The 23,094-nt window shown below is 43.2% G+C and overlaps 1 protein-coding gene across 2 annotated transcripts in view; it reads left to right on the plus strand.

Annotated features, from left to right (window-relative positions):
• The window catches only part of tubgcp6 (tubulin, gamma complex associated protein 6), a 44,824-nt gene that overhangs the window by 21,245 nt on the left and 485 nt on the right, over positions 1-23,094 (plus strand). For both annotated transcript variants that reach the window (XM_047391538.1, XM_047391530.1), the window contains exons 14-24: positions 4,764-4,879; positions 7,721-7,859; positions 8,020-8,109; positions 8,207-9,827; positions 10,783-10,932; positions 11,996-12,164; positions 12,559-12,700; positions 18,414-18,608; positions 19,178-19,310; positions 20,756-20,969; positions 21,410-21,603. In XM_047391538.1, the coding sequence (XP_047247494.1) occupies positions 4,764-4,879; positions 7,721-7,859; positions 8,020-8,109; positions 8,207-9,827; positions 10,783-10,932; positions 11,996-12,164; positions 12,559-12,700; positions 18,414-18,608; positions 19,178-19,310; positions 20,756-20,969; positions 21,410-21,603 (3,163 nt within the window). The remainder of the gene's footprint in view (positions 1-4,763; positions 4,880-7,720; positions 7,860-8,019; positions 8,110-8,206; positions 9,828-10,782; positions 10,933-11,995; positions 12,165-12,558; positions 12,701-18,413; positions 18,609-19,177; positions 19,311-20,755; positions 20,970-21,409; positions 21,604-23,094) is intronic.

Here is a 23,094-nt window from a genome sequence, read left to right on the forward strand (position 1 = left end):
CTTAGAATAAGTGCAGCTTTAGCGTGAAGGACTCAGATGTTTGTTAGAGAATGTTAGTAAACAGCAAAAGACCTCAAAAATTGGAAAGACTGTGACACAACTACGCGCCCACCCAACTGCAAGACTTGGCTGTCCACTTGTACTGACAAGAGACCATTAATCCATAAAGCAGCCAAGAGGGCCATTGTAACCCTGAAGAGGCTGCAGAGAACCATGGCTCAAGTTGGAGAATCTTTTGATATGACAACTCTAAGTAATGCACGTCACAAATCTAGCCTTTATGGAAGAGTGGTAAGAAGAAAACAGCAAGACGTTTGCCATTTTACACAAGCAACTTAGGGAAAACAACAAACATGTGGAAGAAGGTGCCCTGGTCAGCTAAGTCAAAAATGAACTTTTTGGCCTATATGCAGTGTATGACGGCTATGTGTGGTGGATTCTGCACATCATGCTGAAAACACCATCCCCATTTGGAAACTTGGTAGTGGCTGCATCATGCTTCAGAAAGTTCACCTTCCAGTTGGATAAAGACCTTAAACATGCAGCCAGAGGTACAATGTTTGGTTTAGGTCTAAGTAAAATCACATGTCAGAATGGCCCTGTCAAAGTCCAAACTTAATTCCAATTAAAACTGCAGGATTTGCAAATCAATGTTTACAGATTCTCTCCATCCAATCTGAATGAGTCTTAGCTGTGTTACTAAGAAGAATAGGAGAAATGTCAAACTCTGGATATGCAAAGCTGGTAGAAAACTACCCCCAATGACTATAATTGCATTGAAAGCTGGTTGACCTGGGACTAAAAACAAATGCACAGCATGGTTGTCAAATTTTCGTTCGTAGAAATTTTTGAAAACCAGGTATGGTTTTCCATTCACTTCACAACTATAAATACTTTTGCAAGGCTCTATTAAAAACCTCTGAACTTTGCATCCATCTCAGGATGGAGGGCTAATTTTTATTATGCCTAACAGTCTTTCTGGCATAAATTGTGGGTCATTTTGTTGGGATGGAGATGAAACACATGAAATACACAAATCAGTTAATTCTATGTTCCTTCAAGCCCATCAGTTATCCAGGTCCCTGCTGTGATAAATATGGTGCTGGCTTCCCTTGTCCACAGTAGCTGGACACCTTGAAACATGCTGGAGAGACATTTCTCAAACACCACATAGAAGCTAACCCTCTGGTTGCCCTCTTTGGTACCATCTGAAAGATTGAGACTCCTCTGACTCTCTGTAAAATGCCATACATTATCTTTCGCTTCTCTTCTGGCAACGCACGATTCTGCTGAAATGGAGGGACACAACCCCCGGTCACCCACTCCAACTCCAGGGAAAGGTTCCGGAAATGTTTCACTAGGTGCGCAGAGCTTTTTCTGAAGTATCTCTCTTCATACTCAGAACCAAGCCAAGGGTTTAAACTGAGGGAAAGTGATTGTTTCACTTAATAAAACAGACATGCAGAATGACTTTATTATTGCTTTGATTCACAAGTCAGTAATTCATTCTGTTTACTGTTTGCACCACACACGATGCACATCTTTGTTCTTTAAACGTTAAAGTTAACTTCAAGAATCCCTCATGAGGACCAAAATATCGAAGCACGTGACGTCGCCCGGTACGGCAGAGCCGGGGTCCCACCCTGGAGCCAGGCCTGGGGTCGGGACTCGTCGGAGAGCGCCTGGTGGCTCCTCGCGGGACCCGGCCGGGCCAAGCCCGCACGAGAGACGCGAGGCCATCCCCCAGTGGGCCCACCACCTGCAGGGGGAACCGTGAGGGACCGGTGCAAAGAGGATTGGGTGGCAGACGAAGGTGGAGACCTCAGCGGCCCGATCCCTGGATGCTTAGGCTGGCTCTAGGGACGTGGAATGTCACCTCGCTGGGGGGGAAGGAGCCTGAGCTTGTGCGGGAGGTCGAGAGATATCGACTAGAAATAGTCGGGCTCGCCTCCACGCACAGTGTGGGCTCTGGAACCCATCCCCTTGAGAGGGGTTGGACTCTCTTCTACTCTGGAGTGGCCCACGGGGAGAGGCGGCGGGCTGGTGTGGGTTTGCTTGTTGCCCCCCAGCTCAGCCGTCTCGTGTTGGGGTTTACCCCAGTGGATGAGAGGGTCGTATCCCTGCGCCTTCGGGTTGGGGAGAGGTCTCTGACTATCATTTCGGCCTACGGGCCGAGTGGTAGTGCAGAGTACCCGGCCTTCTTGGCGTCCCTGTCGGGGGTGCTGGATAGTGCCCCTCCCAAGGACTCCATTATTCTGCTGGGGGGGACTTCAACGCCCACGTGGGGAACGACAGTGACACCTGGAGAGGCGTGATCGGGAGGAATGGCCTCCCCGATCTGAATCCGACTGGTGTTTTGTTATTGGACTTCTGTGCTAGTAATGGATTGTCCATAATCAACACCATGTTCAAACATAAGGGTGTCCATCAGTGCACTTGGCACCAGGACACCCTAGGCAGGAGGTCGATGATCGACTTTGTTGTCGTATCATCAGACCTTTGGCCGCATGTTTTGGACACTCGGGTGAAGAGAGGGGCTGAGCTGTCCACTGATCATCACCTGGTGGTGAGTTGGATCCGCTGGAGGAGGAGAAAGCCGGACAGACTTGGCAGGCCCAAGCGCATAGTGAGGGTCTGCTGGGAACGCCTGGCAGAGCCCTCGGCCAGGGATGTATTCAACTCCCACCTCCGGGAGAGCTTCGACCAGATCCCGGGGGATGTTGGAGACATAGAGTCCGAGTGGACCATGTTCTCCGCATCTATTGTCGATGCTGCTGCCCGTAGCTGCGGCCGTAAGGTCTGCGGTGCCTGTTGTGGCGTCAATCCCAGAACCCGGTGGTGGACACCGGCAGTAAGGGATGCTGTCAAGCTGAAGAAGGAGTCCTATCGGCTGTGGTTGGCTTGTGGGACTCCTGAGGCGGCTGACGGGTACCGTGAGGCCAAGCGTGCTGCGGCCCGGGCTGTGGCAGAGGCAAAAACTCGTGCCTGGGAGGAGTTCGGTGAGGCCATGGAGAAGGACTACCGGTTGGCCTCGAAGCGATTCTGGCAAATCGTCCGGCGCCTCAGGAGGGGGAAGCAGTGCTTCGCCAACACTGTTTATATTGGGGGTGGGAGACTGCTGAGCTCGACTGGGGACATTATCGGGCGGTGGAAGGAGTACTTTGAGGATCTCCTCAATCACGCATTCCCTGGTGGAAACAGAGGCTGGGACTTGGGGTTGGACTCTTTCATCATCCAGGCTGAAGTCACCGAGGTGGTTAAAAAGCTCCACGGTGGCAAGGCTTCGGGGGTGGACGAGATCCGCCCTGAGTACGTCAAGTCTCTGGATGTTGTAGGGCTGTCATGGTTGACATGCCTCTTCAACATTGCGTGGCGGTTGGGGACAGTGCCTCTGGACTGGCAGACTGGGGTGATGGTCCCCCTTCATAAGAAGGATGACTGGAGGGTGTGTTCCAACTACAGGGGGATCACACTCCTCAGCCTCCCTGGTAAGGCCTACGCCAGGATATTGGACAGGAGAGTCCGACCGATAGTCGAACCTCGGCTTCAGGAGGAGCAGTGTGGTTTTCGTCCCGGTCGTGGAACACTGGACCAGCTCTATACCCTCTACAGGGTGCTCGAGGGTTCATGGGAGTTTGCCCAACCGGTTCACCTGTGTTTTGTGGACCTGGAGAAGGCATTCGACTGGTCTGGTTTGGGGACCAGTGGATTTCGTCTCTTCTTTTTGCGGATGACGTGGTCCTGCTGGCCCCCTCTAGCCAAGACCTACAGCATGCGCTGTGGCGGTTCGCAGCCGAGTGTGAAGCGGCTGGGATGAGGATCAGCTCCTCCAAGGCCATGGTACTCGACCGGACAAGGGTGGCTTGTCCTCTTCAGGTTGGAGGGGAGTTCCTGCCTCAAGTAGAGGAGTTTAAGTATCTCGGGGTCTTGTTCACGAGTGAGGGAAGAATGGAGCGGGAGATCGACAGACGGATCGGTGCGGCTGCCACAGTAATGGGTGCGCTGTGCCAGTCCGTTGTGGTGAAGAGAGAGCTGAGCCGAAAAGCAAAGCTCTCAATTTACCGGTCAGTCTACGTTCCTACCCTCACCTATGGCCATAAACTTTGGGTCATGACCGAAAGAACGAGATCCCGGATACAAGCGGCTGAAATGAGCTTCCTCCGTAGGGTGGCCGGGCACTCCCTTAGAGATAGGGTGAGGAGCTCGGCCATCCGGGAGGGGCTCGGAGTAGAGCCGCTGCTCCTCCACATCGAGAGGAGCCAGTTGAGGAGGCCCAGGGGACGGCCCAGGACACGCTGGAGGGACTATGTCTCTCGGCTGGCCTGGGAACGCCTCGGGCTCCCCCCGGAGGAGGTGTCTGGAGAGAGGGACGTCTGGGCGTCTCTGCTGTGTCTGCTGCCCCCGCGACCCAGTCCCGGATAAGCGGATGACGACGAGTACGAGTTAACTTGCAAAATATTTTCTTATGGAAACCATAAACAGCTCAAACCTTAATACCAAGCTGCTCTTTTGGGACTGGGGCAGTTTAACAAGATTTGTTTACAACAAAGACGTTTTTTCTCCTGGTGGATAAAAAAATATTACAAAGCCCTTAGTTGTTGTAAAATGATCTACATGGCAGTGCTCATTGGAACAACAATGATGTTTGCAGGAGGGAATTTTGGGGGCATGAGAGATTAAACCATGTCCACTAAAATGTATAAACTTACAATGAAATGTTTCCAGCTTAAAGAAGGTGTGTTTGTTTGTGTTTCTGGGACCAGTGGCGAAATGTAGCCAAGAAGAAGCAGGAGGAGGACGACTTCAGCTTTGCCAGAGAGCTGAGAGACAGAGAAAAGAGACTGCAAGCCCTGGAGGAGCAGCTGGAGCAGAGAGCCAGGTTTGACAGCTTCAGCAGTCCCAACTGCTCTTCCTACTCCAGCTAACTGATCAGTCTATGTTGAGATTTCTCTTGATAATATGCAGTGTATGTTTGACATGCTGAAACATCACTTCCACGAGTATTGCATATGTTAGTGGCGAGACTTATGCAGCATTTCCGTGCAGTTAGGATATCTGTCTAATTCCACAAATGCTATGAGAGCTTGTGAGGCACGCAGCGAGCTGTCAGTCATCTCGACGACATGTTGGAGATCAGAGCGTGCCAAAGCTGAAGGAAAGAAGCACTTCCCGTCTGCAGCCTCTTAAGCAGCCAGTTTGCATCTTTCAACTCCTCTCCCCTTCAGGAGACATTTGTAAAATTCAGAATTTAAACACCTAATTTGTTTGGGATATGGACATAATAATAATAAAGTGGAAGGTAGGGTTTATTGAAGGCAAAGATTCATATTTCTTTGACCTGGAGTCAGCAACATTTACCATCCAAAGAGCCATTTTTGCTCTCCGTCCCACTAAATTTTGTCTAGAGTTGCAAACTCGATTTGACCTTCAGAAAAAAGGTAATTTATGAGGTTTAACATAAGAATGTTTAAGAAAACATCAAAGTTTTACATCAAGGCAAAAAATACACGCCTTAGGTAAAATGAGGCCAATATAGTCCATCATATTTTAAAGTACTAAAACTTTTTCTATCTCCGATCTTTTTCATCTTCATTCATTTCATCATCCTTTTGTGTCAAACATATGAAAAGCTGATCTGGACGGGCCTAACAGCCACGTGCATTTCATGAGCCACAGGTTGCAGATGCCTGTCTTAGGCCTTATAAGTTAATCATATACTGCGAATGAAAATATTTCAAGGTTAAGGAAATATCCTTTTGTTAGAGAACGTATAGGTCTTCAGTAAGCAAAGGTTGGTTATTTTTAGCATCGTATAGCACATTAAAAAAAACAAAAGTTCTTTGCCAGAGAAGTGCCAGGCTGACCAGAGTTTTTTTTTCTCCCCTCCCCCACCTATTGCTGTACATTGCTTCTAAGTTGGCTAACCGAAGAAACTACACTTTTCTGTTGCTTACAAGAAAGATAAATTTCTCAGTTTTAAAATACAGCTTTTGACAAAATTAAGACCACATTTTCTCTGATTTAAAAAATTTTGTTTAAGTTATATGTGTAGATAAAATTATTATTTTTGTTTTTTATTCTGTAAACTAATCAAAATGTTTCTCCTAGATTTCAAATAAAACGCTGTAATTTAGGGTGTGTCATGTAGCAAAGCGGTTGAGTGTGTGACCCACACTCTGGGTCGCCAGTCCTTGACGGAGCTGTGACCCACTATGGAATAAGCGGTAGAAAATGACTGACGTTTGACAATCATGGAGTGCAAAACAAACTGGCAAACATCACTCTAATTAAGGCATTGTTGGTTAATAATGATCGGCATGTCTGATAAACAGCTGACTGCAGGCTCTGTCTGAGCAAATATCCTAAATAATTACCAACTTTTGTCAGCTTGTTACACTTTGGTGATTATAAATAGCAGAATGGTGAAACGTTAATTCTGCACAATTAGTTTAGAGGGTGTTAATTCTATATTTTTGGTTCAGTCTGTGTATAGAAAAAAAAACACAATAACACTGTCATAGCTGTAATAATTGGTGTTATATTGAGCAGCTGTAGGAATAATTTTGTCTTAAATCAAAGAAATGACATGTTTTACCTTTTCGGTTAACATGTTTTTCTGTGAATCCTACAATGCCATAAAACATATTTTTTACTAGGTTATCATAATGTGAGAATTAGAGATGGGTACCTTTGATATTTGAACCGATACGATACCGACGCCCGATACCTGGGAATCGGTATCGGTACTCAACTGTACCAATTTTGGGTACTTTTGTGTGTCTTTTATGTGGTAATAAATGCTAATTTGTTTATTAATAAAATCTCTAAATATTTCAATTTAACATATTTACTTCTCATATAAACTTTAACTAATATATCAAAACAACATCCAGCTGTTTGTATTGTAACATCTCAGTTGTTTCAAACATTTCTTCAACATGAAAACCCTTAAATAACTACGCAATGTTTTTTCTGAATAATGCACAAATTTAAACACAGCTCCATGTATTCCTACTGCTGTCCTTTCCCCTCTGGAAAAATTGTGTGATGGGGTCCATGGAAGGCAAATAAGTTTAAAACAAATTAACAAAGGATGGAGTAAAAATAAATAAAGGAATACTATTTTACAAATTGAAGTATTACAAAATACAAATGACATTTACTGTTTATCTTGGTTCCTTGTGTAGTTCTTTTTCAAGAACACTAACACGACAACTTTCTTGTGCAAGAGCTCGTTTCACACTGGCCTTGCACTTTGCAAATATTGCAGCGAGCGTAGTCTGCATCGCATTTTGAAAAGTGGAGCCATACTTTCGAGCACTTTCTATCAGCCATGCTTTGTAGACTGCACCAGCGGCTACTGACATCATTACGCTCTTGTGTGTGCAATGCTGTGTTCATAGCCGGCATGGAAAATCACCCACTCTTACACTCCCTCAGGTACCTATAACAGTATCCAATTTGGGACCCATCTCTAGCAAGAATCTCATACCTGACCATACATAGTCTCCAGTCTACAAACATGCAATAAGGTGGAATAGCAATAAAAAAAAAAAATCTGATCTTAAACCTGGATCACCCTCATGCTAAGGAATCAATTCAAGAATACCTTCAGTTTTAACATCAAGCTGAAGAAGGTTTCCTGACCTTGCTGTTGCTGCCCTGAATAAACCTTGCGTCTGAAAGGACGCTGATGTTCTGATTCTTTATCACATCATAGAAAGGAGCTGATTGCTCAGTACAGCCGTTTGTCGGAGGAAGCAGCTTGCAGAGAGAGGAGGGCCATGTGGAGAGTGCAGCGAATGAGACTCGAAGAAGCCAGGGAACAGTTCTTCATGCTCGACAGGCAGAAAATTCAGGTTGGTGACAAATAAACACACACAGGAGAATGAAAACCTGGATGGCTGATTTTCTGCCAAGGTCATATCCTATGGTTTCTAAAGCAAATAGTCAAATCTTTTTAACTGTTTCTCACAGTTTGCACTTTTTATATCAAAGCTTTTGTTGCTCACCTTTCAGGCATTGCTGGATAAATACCCCTTAGGCCAGGAGAGCCCTCCCATGGATGTATTGCCATCTGGTCCCTCATTCACACCACAACAAACCCATGTATGAAACCCCCTTATTCTTTTATTGATTTTTCTTTTGTTTCTGCTTTCTTAAAAAACTAATTTAGTATCCTTGTTTACATGATTTTCTCACTCAGGAGGAGCAGTTAGCAAACATTCAAAGATCAGAAGCTGTTTCCCCGCGACTTAATCCATCTGCAGCAGACCCTCTTCTCATCTCTGAGGCCTGTGACATCAGTGACCTTCTCCCTAAATCACCGAAGCCTCACAGTCAGCAAGTGGATAAAGCCCTGGAGAAGATTGGCTCTGACCTACCTAATGCCCGTCCTGCTCCACAACTCGTTGACTATGACTTTAGTGCCACCTTTAGTCCGCTCGACGGTATCGCCGAGCAAGCGTCAGCTCTACCCAGGACTCGGTGGGCACCTGCAGTCCAACCTCAGCTAATGCAGAACCCCTTTCTCACTGAAGAAAACATGTCTCAAGTTCAGGAAAATGCCAGCTTTCGTCAAGGTCAGCAGACACAGAAGGAGAATGAAACTACGAGTGTTCACAGGCAGCACTTACAGGCTTCTGGCTCAGGTATAGACCAGGATCAGCATGAAGCTGCACTTGTATCAGAACAAGAAGCAAAAGATGAGCAGAACAAAGATCAAACTAGGACTGAGCGAGTTGAGGCAGACACTAGAGACCAAAGCTCAGAGAGCCTAGATAAACCTGGTGGAGGTAATTCTCCTCCAGACCTTCAGAGCACTGCCCCCATTACTAACGCAAAGGTTGGAAAGGTGGTTTCCGACAGAAGCTCCTCTCAGCCCTCTCTCAGCACCCATGGCCATTCGTCTGATGCTCATATAAAGGTTGGACAGTTTGTCTCTGAGGTAACTGCTCAACTCCCCTCCCCTAACATTCATGGCCATGCATCAGACTCGCACATCAAGATCGGAGAACACATGTCAGAAGTCAGCACCCCCACACCATCCTCCAGTGTCCACGGTCACTCCTCTGATGCTCACATCAAAATTGGAGAATACATTTCTGAGTTTGTACCTCCTCTTCCTGTCCCTAATATCCACGGTCACGTCTCGGACGCCCACATCAAGGTTGGAGAACTCGTTTCTGACATAGACGCTCCGTTACCGTCACCAAACGTTCACGGTCACAGTTCTGATGCTCACATAAAGGTTGGAGAAAATGTTTCAGACATTGCTGTTCCACGACCTGCCCCCAGTATTCATGGGCACTCCTCTGATGCTAATATAAAAGTGGGTGAGTTTGTGTCTAATGTCACTGAAGCGAGACCTCGTTGGAATAAGCATGGGCATGCCGCGGACTGTATCCTTCAGCCAGGCTGTGTTGTCTCTGGGTCAGAACTCCCCTCAGCCCCTCTACCTGGGAGCTCTTATGGTCACTCCTCGGATTCTATCTTAGGTATTGGATGTGTAGTCCAGGGAAATGAGCCCAAACGATCTTCGTTACCTGGCAGTACCTATGGCCATTCGTCGGACTCGGCTTTGGGTGCTGGATGTGCTGTCTCAAAAGCCGATCCGCTTCCATCGCCGCTACCAGGCAGCGCCTATGGTCACTCCTCTGATTCAACACTGGGAGTTGGCTGTGTGGTGCTGGGGTCAGATCTACCACTAGCTGCTCTTCCAGGCAGCTCATACGGTCACTCATCAGACTCTTCACTAGGGGTTGGATGTGTGGTGAAAGGAAAAGAAGGTCTCAACCGACAAAGGATCAAGAACGAGGACGATAAAGGTACTAAATCACAGAGAGGTGAATATCGGGCCACATTTAGGCATAGGGTGGTTTGTGATACGGTTGCAAAACTGCAGCATCTTTCTACTCCACACTGTTTCTGTGCTATGATTCTTTTTTAATAAGATGGCAAAGAAAAAGATGGATGAGTGGAGTTTCTCTGGCTGCATGATACTCAGAGTAACTCCGCATTCCCACTACCCCACTTGTTGCTGCACACAGCCATCAGCTGGCTGAAAGAAGGGTCCTACTCTTTTCTGTCGTTTACACAAAAGACAAATTTAGCTGTTTAGTGAGTGTCTATTCTGTAGTTTTATTTCTATGCACCAAAATGAGAATAATTTAAATTTATTATAACTGTAACAATCAATATATTAGTAGCAAGTCCAGATGGTGTATGATTATATTCAAGTCTAAGTAATTACTGTTTTCCCTCAGCACTTATAAATACAGCACATAAAGTACATGATGAGCCTGTTCAGCATGATTTCTGCAGGCCCAAATAGAGAAAATGAACTGATCAAACTGAAGATAATGTTTGTACAGTTTTTGGCTTAAAACATTCACTTTGATTGCAATTAAATAGACCATTTTTCAGTTTTTGAAGATTGCATGTGTATCTAATAAGGATTGTTTATTCAGATGGAAAAAAACTAAGAAATGAACCTTATCTAAAGTCTTATCTGCTGTATGGCTCCTTTTTAAAATCATAGTTTTCTGGTGATATTATGAGTTTGAAATTGGCTCCAATCAAATCCCTCCCATGCAGAAATGATTTTCTTTTCTTAAATCCAAATTGTTGTTTGGATGAGTTTTTCAGTCAACTACTTTCATACATATTTAGTAAAATCATAGATTTTGTTGTCGCCTTGTTCTCCGAGGGTAAATCATAACCCTTTTTTGCTCGTATTCTTGTTTTAAAAAAAAAAAAAAGATATCTATAATTTCTCTTCAGCTTCCCCTTCAGGCTCTCTTGTTGGTGGATTGGGCTCCTGGACATCGAGTTTGTGGTTGTCCCCCGGAGAGAAGTCACAGGAGGATTACCTCATGGCCTTATCCACCCAGTACCAGGTGGAACACTATGAGGACTGCTACAACTTACTAAGTTAGTGCAAAACCTGCAGCAAGGGGAAAAAAAAGGCTTCTCATGTCTCTGATATACAATGTCTTGCAAAAGTATTCATGCTTCTTAGAATTTGCACACTTCCCCATTTTGCAAACACAAACCTTTGTGTTTTTTATGTAATAGAACATCAAGAGGTTCATAATTATGAATAATTACCTTTAGAGACATTCTGTCTCAATCCCAGTGAAATGCGTTGTAATGTTACAAAATGGGATATAGTTTATCTGTACGAATACTTTAGCTTATTGCATGATATCCAAAGTGCTTACTTGCAGTGTTTACCTGATAAAGCTCAGTAGTTTATAGTTTGTTAAAGCTGAACAGTTTGCGCCTGATGTTCAGATGTAATTTCAAACAGAGTGGCCAAAAAGAAACAGTTTCACCTTCATTTGTTGTTTCACGTCTGCTGGGAGCACTGCAAGGAAAAGGGTCCACAAGCAAATAAGAACCAGATGATCCAGTCATGTACCGTAATGTTTAGATCATTACTGTAGATAAATAAATGTGTATAGCCTTTTCCAACATTCTTGTCCACATCATTTAGAAATTTCTTGAAACTTTGCATAGCATGTTAGCTTTGTGCTTGGATTGGCTTCTTGTGAGAGAAAGCGTCGCAGTTCTTCTTTCAGTTAAACATGTGTTTGACTTGCATAAATAGAGGTGGTTAATGAAAAACAGATTTATGTTTAGTGGGGAAGGATCATGGCTTTTTAAAGTTTCATCCACTTGTTTTTACTCTCAATTTGATGTTTATTCAAGCTGCAAGCATTCATGCCTAAATTAATCGGCATCTTCTCAAGCGAGTTTATCTTCCACATCGCTGATCAAGACCAGCAGCCATAATTATATAGGCTGGGTTTGCATAAATGCAGGGATCGGATCGAATCAGCTTCTGGGTGATTACTGTTGTAATCAGTCTGAAACGTACCTAACTAGACCCTAAATAAAAAAACAAAATCCAGACATCTAGTTTCAGTTATGTAACCTGCAGCTGTGAGAGAGACACTTCCTCACCAGCACGCCCATCATCTCCCTCTCACAGCTTCCTCCCCTGAGTCCCAGCTGCTGAAGCAGGTAACGCGGGGGCCCTGGGGCCTTCCCATGGATCCAACGCTTCGCAGAGCCACAGACACCACAGCTGTCCAGCTCAGTGAGATGGTTTCCCTACCAGTGGTGATAAAGCACTCCGTCACCGCCCCGCTCATCACACAGTAAGTTCCCTTCTGGAAGAGTGCAGCATGAGGAGAGGCTCACTTTGCATTGGGCGAGAATAATGGCCATATTTTGAAGCGGATTTCTAGTTTAGATTATAGGTTTACCACTGTGCATAAAAAGACTGATTAAGCTTTAACCGGACTCAGTCTTACTTATTTAATTTAGACAGGCTTATCTTTCCAGAAGGATGCAGCTGTCTAAATGCAGATTGCTTTAGTAGTATTAACAGTGATGAGAAAGAAGACAAATTTCAGTATAATACACATGAACACTAATAGATTTACTGTGATATCTTCTGGTGTTTGGTTGTTAGGGGTGCAAATTTTCTGTAATCTTATTCAGCAATGAAAATGTTTCTCTCCTCATCTTTTCTTTTCTCCTTTTTCCCAGTGTGTTGTTGGTAAATAAGGCTATAGTGGACTACTTCTTTGTGGAGCTGGGGGTGGAAAGACACTTTGAGGCGCTGCGGCACTTCCTGCTGATGGAGGATGGCGAGTTTGCCCAGTCTCTCAGCGATCTGATCTTTGAAAAAGTGAGGCTATTTTTTCCAGCTTTTCTATGGTCGGATTTGAAAGAGTCTTTTTTTTTAGTCATTAAGATGTTTTCTGATCTTCTGTATTTCTGGTGTTAGCCTGTGTAGGTGATGTGGGAGAGTAGATTTATGGGATCAATAAGCCATGTTTAAAGGAACTATCCCTAATCCTGCACAAATTTGAAACATGAGTGAGAAGAACAGTTTAGTTTGAGGTGTAAGTCCCGCCCCCAACCGTTTTTTCCCACAAGAAACCCTCCTTCTCTCCTTCCTGGTCTCCTCCCAGTCGACATGCACAAGACTAAACAAACGCCTCAAGCTCGTGCACGGTCCTTCGGAGGACACAAGGCTTCATCGAGGAACTTCGTTTTCTTTGACATAAAAATGGTTACATCTCTGGTAATTGATATTTTAGGCAGTGGAGGTATCGCTACTTTCCCTCGTGCTTTGGCAGCCATGCTGTTCCCTGTCGAGCACACGCTAGAGGAGCTGCTGCTTAGCAAAGGCTCCGCCCTTCATGGTGCCATTGGCAGAGAACAGTCGTACCATATTGTCCCCAGTTCACTGCTTATTCCTACTAAAGAAAGCCTGGACGCACTCGATTGCCCAATTAATTAGTCAATTGTTATCATTAAAGCACATAATTTAGTTCCTAATACATTGTGTAAAAATCATTTTTCTAAACCAGACAAAAATAAATTCAGGTATAGTTCTTTGAAAAATGTGTACACACCCATTTAGGAACCATTTTTGTCCCACATGGGGAACACTTAAGTCAAGTCAAGTTTATTTATATGGCGCTTTTCAGCAAGAAGGCACTCAAGGTGCTGTACATAAGGAAAGACATAACAATGATATAGAAAATCAAACAATAGAGGTAATTAAGAAAAAAGAGAGAATAGAATGATGGATAAGAAAATGAAAGGAAAATTGGATTGAAAACTTAACTAATAATGTTTAGATAACACAGTCAAAGACCACTCTAAACAAATACATTTTTAATCTTGATTTAAAGCATCTTAGGGTTTCGGCGCTTTTACAGTTTTCTGGGAGTTTATTCCAGATTAGTGGAGCATAAGAACTAAAAGTTGCTTCTCCATGTTTGGTTCTGGGTATGCAGATTAGATTTGAGCGAGATGACCTGAGAGGTCTGGCTGGTTGATACACTGACAACAAGTCTGTAATGTATTTTGGTGCTAAGCTATTCAGTGATTTATAGACTAACAGAAGTATTTTAAAGTCTATTCTCTGAGCTACAGGGAGCCAGTGTAGGAACTTTAGAACTGAGGTGATGTGCTCCACTTTCTTAGTTCTAGTGAGGACGCGGGCAGCAGCGTTCTGGATCAACTGCAGCTGTCTGATCGACTTTTTAGGCAGACCTGTGAAGACACCGTTGCAGTAATCAATTCTACTAAAGATGAACGCATGAATTAGTTTTTCAAGGTCCTGCTGAGACATTAGTCCTTTAATCCTGGAGATGTTCTTCAAGTGATAGAAGGCTGACCTTATTACTGTCTTTACAGTATCTTGCGAAAGTATTCGGCCCCCTTGAACTTTTCAACCTCTTGCCACATTTCAGTCTTCAAACATAAAGATATAAAATTCAAATTTTTTGTGAAGAATCAACAACATCATCAGTCATTTAGGACAACATTGGATCATTCAGAGATCCTCACTGAACTTCTGGAATGAGTTTGCTGCACTGAAAGTTAAGGGCCCCACTTTTCACTTTTTATTTGTTAAAAACGTTTGACACATCCAATAAATTTCATTCCACTTCACGATTGTGTCCCACTTGTTGATTCTTCACAAAAAATTAGAATTTTATATTTTTATGTTTGAAGCCTGAAATGTGGCAAGAGGTTGAAAAGTTCAAGAGGGCCGAATACTTTCGCAAGGCACTTTATGTGCCTCTGAAGGTTCAGGTCTGAGTCCATCACTACACCCAGGTTTTGAGCCTGACTGGTGGTTTCTAGCTGTATTAACTGAAGCTGTGTGCTAACTTTTAAATGCTCTTCCTTTGGTCCAAAGATTATTACTTCAGTTTTGTTTTGATTCATTTGAAGAATATTTGGCCCATCCATGCATTGATTTCTTCTAAGCATTTACCCAGCACTTGAATGGGTTCATGGTCACCTGGTGACATCGTAACATATGTGTCGTCTGCATAGTTATGATAACTTATGTTGTTGTTTATTAAAATTTGAGTTAGGTGGAGCATGTAGATATTGAATAAAAGGGCCCCTAAGATGGATCCTTGGGGAACGCCACATGTGATTTTTGTAGTCTCTGATGTAAAGTTACCTACTGACACAAAAAAGTCCCTGTCCTTCAAGTAGGATTTAAACCAACTGAGTGCTGTACCAGAAAGGCCGACCCAGTTTTCCAGGTGCTCTAATAAAATGGAGTGATCAACAGTGTCGAATGCTGCACTAAGGTCCAATAATACCAGCACTGTGGTTCTTCCACAGTCTGCATTTATACGGATGTCATTGAACACCTTGACAAGAGCAGTCTCTGTACTGTGGTGAGCAGGAAGCCCGACTGGAAGACATCGAAGCGGTTGGTTGTTGTTAGGAAGTTGTTTAACTGCTGAAACACAGCTTTTTCAATAATCTTACTGATGAAGGGGAGGTTTGATATAGGCCTGTAGTTCTGTAGTAGCAGCTTGTCCAAGTTGCTCTTTTTCAATAGAGGTTTGATAATTGCTGTTTTCAGGCCTGGTGGAAAACACCTGAGAAAAAGACGTGTTTATTATTTGTGTTAAATCAGATGTTATTACAGGCAAAGTTTTCTTAAGGAAAGCTGTGGGTAAAAGATCGAGACAGCAGGAAGGAGAGCTTATTTGCTGTACGATTTCTTCTAAGATTTTGTAGTTTATTTGGTGAAATTGGGAACTTTTGTCAAAATCAGTTCTAGTTGGAGACAACATTGGTACTGGAGTTGATGTGGATGTGCTGACAGCCCCTCTGATCTTTTGGGTTTTTTCAGTAAAGAATTTAGCAAATTCATTGCAGGCCCTGGTAGAGTGGAGTTCAGATGCTACAGTTACAGGAGGGTTTGTTAACCTGTCGACCGTGGCAAATAATGCACGAGCATTGTTAATGTTTTTGCTGATGATCTCAGAAAAGAAAGATTCCCTTGCATTTTTCAGTTGTAGGTTATATCTGTATAGTCTCTCTTTATAGATAATATAGTGAACCTGGAGACCAGTTTTTCGCCACCTGCGTTCAGCTTTTCGACACTCCTTTTTTTCACTTCTGACTGGTGGAGCATTTCTCCACGGAGACATTTTCTTCCCAGAAACGACTTTCGCTTTAATTGGAGCAATTGAATCGATGAAGTCCGAGATTTTAGAATGAAAGTTATCTACCAGCTCATCTACAGTGTCACAAGGCAAAGTGGAGGTAGAAGAGTAAATCTGGTTAAAGGTTTCAGCAGCACCGTCCTTAAAGATGCGTTTTCGTATGTCTCTTTGGCTAATTGAGTCATTGCAGATGATGCTTTCAAAAATAACAGAAAAGTGGTCAGATAGAGCAACATCAGTTACAGACACCTTGGAAATGTTTAGACCCTTAGTGATGATCAAGTCCAAAATATGTCCCTGTTTGTGCGTTTGCTGTTTAACATGTTGAGTCAAACCAAACGTTCTAAGAGTGTCACATAGTTCTATTGCACTTCTATCTTCAGGATTGTCCATGTGGATGTTGAAGTCTCCCACAATAATTAAGCAGTCATAATAAACACATATCACAGATAAAAGCTCACTAAAATCACTGATAAAGTTTGAGTTGGACTTAGGAGGCCTGTAAATATTCAAGAACATGGTTCGGACCGGGCTCTTTACCGAGAGAGCCAAATATTCAAAAGAGTCAAATTTGCCCAGAAATGCTTTTTTACACTCTAATAAATCTTTAAACAAAGTGGCCACCCCTCCACCTTTTCTTTGCTGTCTGCTCTCACAAAGAAAATTGTAGTTCGGAGGCATCGACTCTATCAGAATGTGAGCTTCATTAAATTCATGTAACCATGTTTCTGTTAAAAACATAACATCAAGATCCTGGTCAGTAATGAAGTCATTGATTAAAAATTATTTTCCTGACAGAGATCTAATGTTCAATAAAGCCAGTTTATATGACTTAGTTGCTGATATTAAGTCTGTGTCTAGTTGTACCTGAGAGTTTATGGCTTTTGTTGATTGTTTATTACTGTCTCTTATCCTTTTGGCTTTGTTCTTTCTGCCACCTAAAAGCACACAGATTTTACAACTATCTCCTTTTAGGGGCCCAAGTTTTTCCTGGACATGCTCATTTCTGATAGAGTTACCACTGGGGTCCAGACTGTATCACAGAGAAGTGATTTGAAGGTCCTGATTAGGAGGAGATAGATTAGGAGGTGGTGGAGGTCTGCGGCATTTGGAAGATGTTGGTTTAGTAGCAGGGCCTCAACCACGGGGGGTGTTGAATGGAGAAGATGTCAGAGCCATTTGGGTCCCCATTTTAAGAGCTCCTTTCATGTCATCAGAATCCAGTAAAGCAAAAAGCGGGCTCAGTGGGGAGATGGGAGAGTTCTGTGCGGTCTGGGTCTGGGGTGAGTGGGGTTTAACGGGGGTGTCGGTCTGGGTTTGGGGGGATGGGGGTATAATGGGGGGGTCCACTTCTCCTGTGGATTTCGACGGGGAGACCTTTTGTGATGACCTCTCTTTCTCAGCCAACTGGCTGATTGTTTCTGCTGGAGCTGTTGGAGGCAGCGTTATCATTGTTGTTGATACTTCATGTTCTCTGCTGAAGGTCGAAGCTGCTAGCGGATTATTTACTGAATAAAAGAGATTAAATGTGAGACGTCTGCCTCCTAGCTTGTTCAAACAGAAACCATCTGGCTTGAAGAGTTGTCTTTCTCCCAAAACATATTAAAGTTGTCGATGAAGTTCACAGATGTAGTAGCACATGTTTTTTTCAACCACTTATTAGTCATCAGAAGTCTCGAAATTTTTTATCTCCACAGAAAATCGGTGCAAAGGGTCCGCTGAGGTGCTTTTAAGATTGTCCTGCAAAATATAATTAAATGCAGCTAGACCTGTTACACAGACTACTATTCTGGTATGTACTTGAAAACCTAGCATTTAAAATAGATAGAGCCAATATTATGAGATGGAGTACAGTTTGAAAGTGTAAATGCCTAATCTGGCCTCCCTCCCTCCCTCCATGGGTGTCATTCTTTGCTTTGATCCTTATGTTTTCCAATCGCACCGTCCTTCCTTCTCTCTGGTTTCTGCAGGTTGCATTTCTAAAGCCTGAGAAATATTTCCCAGAATGTTGTATTTTAATATGGGAAGAACGACTGGGATCCCTGGAAATTTCAGTCTGTAAATGTTGGGAGTTTCTCTTTGTAGAAACCTTGTCTATCTAAATTTAATGCAGGCTTTAAGCTTCGTGTCATGATTAACGAGCACAGGCGTTGCTCACACCTCAGTGCGGTTCTGCAGGAACATTCATGTACATCTGTCTCCTGGGGCCTATCGGACAGAAGGTGTTTATTCAGCCAAAGCTCTAAGTCTACTGATAGGGACACCTTCACCCACAGAGGAAGCTGAGCGTACCAGTTTAAGAACTACAAACTCGAGTCTTAAAAGTATACTTATTTAAAGAATAAGAATATTAAAGTCACGAAATGTTTGATCTGTGCCACATTTAACCCCACCTCCACCTTCCAGATGGCCAGTGGCCAGACTCCAGGCGAGCTGCTGACCCCATTGGTTCTGAACTCCATCCTCAGTAAGGCCCTGCAGTACAGCCTACATGGAGACACCCCTTTAGCTTCTAATTTCACCTTCGCCCTGCGCTTCCTGCCTGAAACTTTCCACCCCCATGCCCCGGACTCCCTCAACTGTTTGGAGCTGCGCTACAAGGTGAGGAGCTTTGATGGAGCGAGTGTCACTGTGAGGACCCTGACATGTGCGTGTTTGTCCCAGCGAGAATGTGACGGCCTGTCATGTTTTGACAAACTGCTCTTTGTGTAGAAAACGACCTTATCTCTCACTGAAATAGTTGAGCATCATAGATTAATTAGATTCATGTCGTTGTGGTGACATGCTCAGAAACTAATTGCGCACATATTGGTTTTAGCTCTCCTCTCTCATGTTTCCTGAAGCTGCTGAGTCTCCATCTTGTTCCATTCTGAACCCATCTGTCTGCTTATCTTCATGTGTTGTGCTTCTTTATGTTGCCATATTTCTTCATCCTGTTCCTCTCACCCCCTTCACAATCCTCTCACCTACTTTATCAGCGTCTGCATATTCACACCTTTTTCTGCTCGAATTGCGTCATCCATCACTCTGCTTTTACCAGTTATTTTTTTGTTTTTGTTTTTCTCAGCTCTTGTTCCACCTTCCTGTAATTTCCTTCCCACTCCCAACCTCTCTTAGCCTTTCTTTCTGACATAGGTTTCCTTCCTCTCCTCTCCCTCGTTTCCCCCTAGGTGGACTGGCCGTTGAACATCATCATCACCGACAGCTGCATGAACAAGTACAACCGCTTGTTTTCGTTCCTGCTGCAGCTCAAACACATGGTGTGGAGCCTCAGGGATGTCTGGTTTCACCTCAAAAGGACAGGTAAGGGAAAGGTAGCTGCTGATACAGCTTCAGTTTGGACTCTACTTCACCTCACAGGAAGGAGAGATAGGAATGTGCTTTATAGAGAGTTATTTTATGATGTATTTATACAAAGCACAGGTCAAGGCCAGTGGGAATGTTGTGTAGCTGTTTTCTTCTTGGGGTTTGATTATATTGATCGCAGCTCTGTGTGCAGATCTCACAAATAGATAAACTAAAAGGGGAAAAACAAAGCATAACTTAAAAGAAGATGGAAAAAGATGATAAAACATGATTTTATGGGTTATATAGAATATATTGGCACAGGGCTAGAAAAATGCGACTATATGTTGTACTTATTTTATCCAAATGTTTAATAAAACATTCTATTACAATAACCAGGTCAGGAATGGGAAATATTTACAGCTTTAATTTGTGACCCTTTATTAATTTTTTTCACATTCCAACCACACACTTTAGTGTATTTTATTAGGATTATGTATATTAGACCAACACAAAGTAGTATATATTTATTAAGTGGAAGGAAAGGGTACATGGTTTTCCAAAAAAAGATCAATTGATGGATGGATATCTTTGCACATCTACAGATTATATAGTTTACCCAATCTGCTTTGCTGATTAACTCAAGCTGCGGTCGAGAATCTCTGAACATCAAGCCCCCTCCTCACAAAGGGTGGTGGTGGATGTATGTTGTAGACAAACTCTTTGTCCTCTTTTCAACAATATCCTCTTTTGCCACTCTTCCATGAAGGCCAGATTTGTAGGGAGGATAAATAATGCCCTGTCAACCGATTTTCCCACTCTCTTCATCTGATCCGGAGTTATTATAGGGTCTCTTTGCTGGTTCCCTGATAAATGCTCTTCTTAACCAGCCTTTCTCTTTAGGGGCAGCGTTTTGTTGGTAGGTTTTCAGTTCTCTTGCCATACCGTTTCTACTTTCAGCTAATGGATAGAACAGTGTCCCGTAGGAAGTTCAGAAATTGGTGTATTCTTTATTAACCTAACCTTGATTTAAACGTCTCCACAACATTCTTTCTGACCTGCCTGCTGGGTTCCTTGGTCTTCATGATGCTGTTTATTCACTGATGTTCTTTAACAACCTCTGAGGCCTAAATTACACACAGTTGAACTTTATTTGCCAACTGGCTGCACTGCATTTATTTAGGGCCATCAGAGTAAAGGTGTCGGAATACATATATGCATGCCACGCCTCAGTTTTGTTTTTGAAAACTGCACATCTGTCTCTGTCTATTATTGTGATGTTGGTTAAATATGAAAACAAGGTTGAGAGGCATCAAGAATTTTCAAGGCACTGCTCCAAAATAAAATCAATGTGTGATTATTGTTCCGAGGGGTTTCCAAGCTATAATCCTCAGTGTGTGACCAGCATGTTTCTGTTGCCCCTTCAGCACGGATTCTCACCTGTTCCCATGCATGTTTTGCAGCACTGGTGAAAGGCGCAGGTCGCTCTGTGCAGTTCCGTCAGCTGCAGCTCTACAGGCACGAGATGCAGCATTTTGTCAAAGTCATACAGGGTTACATCGCCAACCAGATCCTGCAGGTTTCCTGGACCGAGTTCACGGCCAAGCTGGCCACTGCCAGCGACCTGGATGCCATCCACCGCACACACGCTGACTACCTCAACAGAGCCATCTTCAGGTGAGAACTGGAACCGCAAATGTTTAATCTGTAACGCCAAAGCAGTGTTTTGTTGTAATATACAGCTGTAAGTGTTGTGCAGAAAATGGGTTGTATTTGATATTTTTCAAGAAGTCAAGAGGTGACTGTTTGTTATGCATTGTTTAATCAGTAGTATTTTTATTGATCCCAGCCCCATGTATGATGTGTTTTATAGGTATAGTAAGTCAAGTGCCACATTTTGGTCCTATTATCTGCGATCATAACACACTCATTCACATTCCGGTTGAATGACTAGGCTAACTTCCGAACCTAATGAATCATTTAATCTGCGGATGAATAATTCAGGAGAGGTTGTTATGATCACACATAGGTGTTTCACAGTTTTGTCTTGTCTGACAGGTCATTAAAAAGTTAACTTTAATATTTCTGTGACCTTTCTCTCCGTTCAACATCTCCAGGGGTCTGCTGACAGAGAAAGCAGCTCCAGTCATGAACATCATCCATAGTATTTTCAGCCTGATCCTCAAATTTCGTGCTCAGCTCATTGCACATCCCTGGGACAGACAGCAGGGGGAGGCAGTGCACCCAAGCTTCATTGCCATGCAGCAGTCGTACAACACTTTTAAGTATTACTCTCACTTCCTTTTCAAAGGTAAGACCAGAGAATACTGTTTCTCCTCTGGCTGAATGAAAGAGTTTTTTAAAAAAAACTGTTTTTTAAATACAGAAAAAATAACTTAATTCAATCAGTGGATTTCTGCTTTTACATTGTAGAAAATCTGTCAGTTTGTAATCTTCCTAATAGATTTTGCGCAGCGTGGTAGCCAGTTTAGTGTATAAAATGTACTTAGTTTAATGTGCTAATTAGTACCTTTTTGATAAAGTGATGCCAATGCATGTTACCGAACAGGTGCGGTCATAATGAACCGCACCACTCTTCTCAAGCTTTAGCATCTTGGTCACCAAGATCAACATTAGGCGTGGGTATGAAGAAGCAGTGAAATCCATCCAACTGGCCTCTTATATTATTTGCCGACAGAGAAATAATCGCAAGCGGTCATTTGTGATTGTGATTATGCACATATTGAAATTGCAATCCGATCAACTTGCAGAGAAATCACATACTCTTTTGGCCATCTTAATCCTTTTGGCATAATTCTAATCAGAATTAGTAGAGCTCATTTAAATTGGTTGGTTTCCTGGCACATGTTCTGCTTTTGAGTTTGGTCCACGCATTTTCTATAGGGTTGAGGCTGGAGCATTGGAGAGGTCATTAAGGAAACCTAATGTTAGCTGTTATCAAAACTATTTTTGATGTGTTTCAGATCATTTGACTGTTGGAAACTCATATTGTGCCAAAGTACCAATCATCTGACCCAAATTGCTGCACTCAGATGGAAGGAAACTGGTTAGAATGATCAGTAATAATCCAGATTTGATGTGGCCAGTAAACCTAACATGGAGGCTTTTAGACTGTGGAAAAAAGCCATAGTTGCCTAGAGAATTCTACATGTATATGGGGTGTCCATGCAAAGTCCATCCAGAAAGATCCGGGCTGGGATATGAACACAGGACCTAACTGTGCAGCCCACAGAAGAAAATTAAAAAGAAGCCCCTGCTGGAAAATGGGCGGCTTCAAGCTTGAGTAAAATCTGCATCTGCCCATTCAATCAAACCCTTAGTGGAGTGTTATAATCAACAAGACTATGTTAATCTATTTAGCCTCTGTGTTGATAAGAATGTATGAAGGATTGAAGGTGGAGCTTCTTAAACCTAAGAACATTGTGCCAACTATCAAGCAGGTTAGTGGCAGCATCATGCTGAGGGCCTGTTTCAGTGTTAGATATTCTGTATATTCTGCACAAACTGGATAAAAGAATGAAGTTAGAGGACCGCCTCTAAGTCCTTTTGCCTCCATCTGGATATGGGCTAACATTGAGCTTCTGATGATATTTCTCCGACATAAACCTTATTGGAATTGAAATGCCGAGTCCAAGCCATGACACCAGCCAGTTTAAATGAACCCCACCAATTCTACCAAGAGTGATCAAATCTCCAGACACAACTAAATATTGGGGGGCATGCATGTATAGGAGCCTGTATATATAATTCGAACCCTGTGTGGAATAGCCAAAATCTACAT

This window comes from Girardinichthys multiradiatus, chromosome 2, assembly GCF_021462225.1.
Source record: "Girardinichthys multiradiatus isolate DD_20200921_A chromosome 2, DD_fGirMul_XY1, whole genome shotgun sequence".
NCBI lineage: Eukaryota > Metazoa > Chordata > Actinopteri > Cyprinodontiformes > Goodeidae > Girardinichthys > Girardinichthys multiradiatus.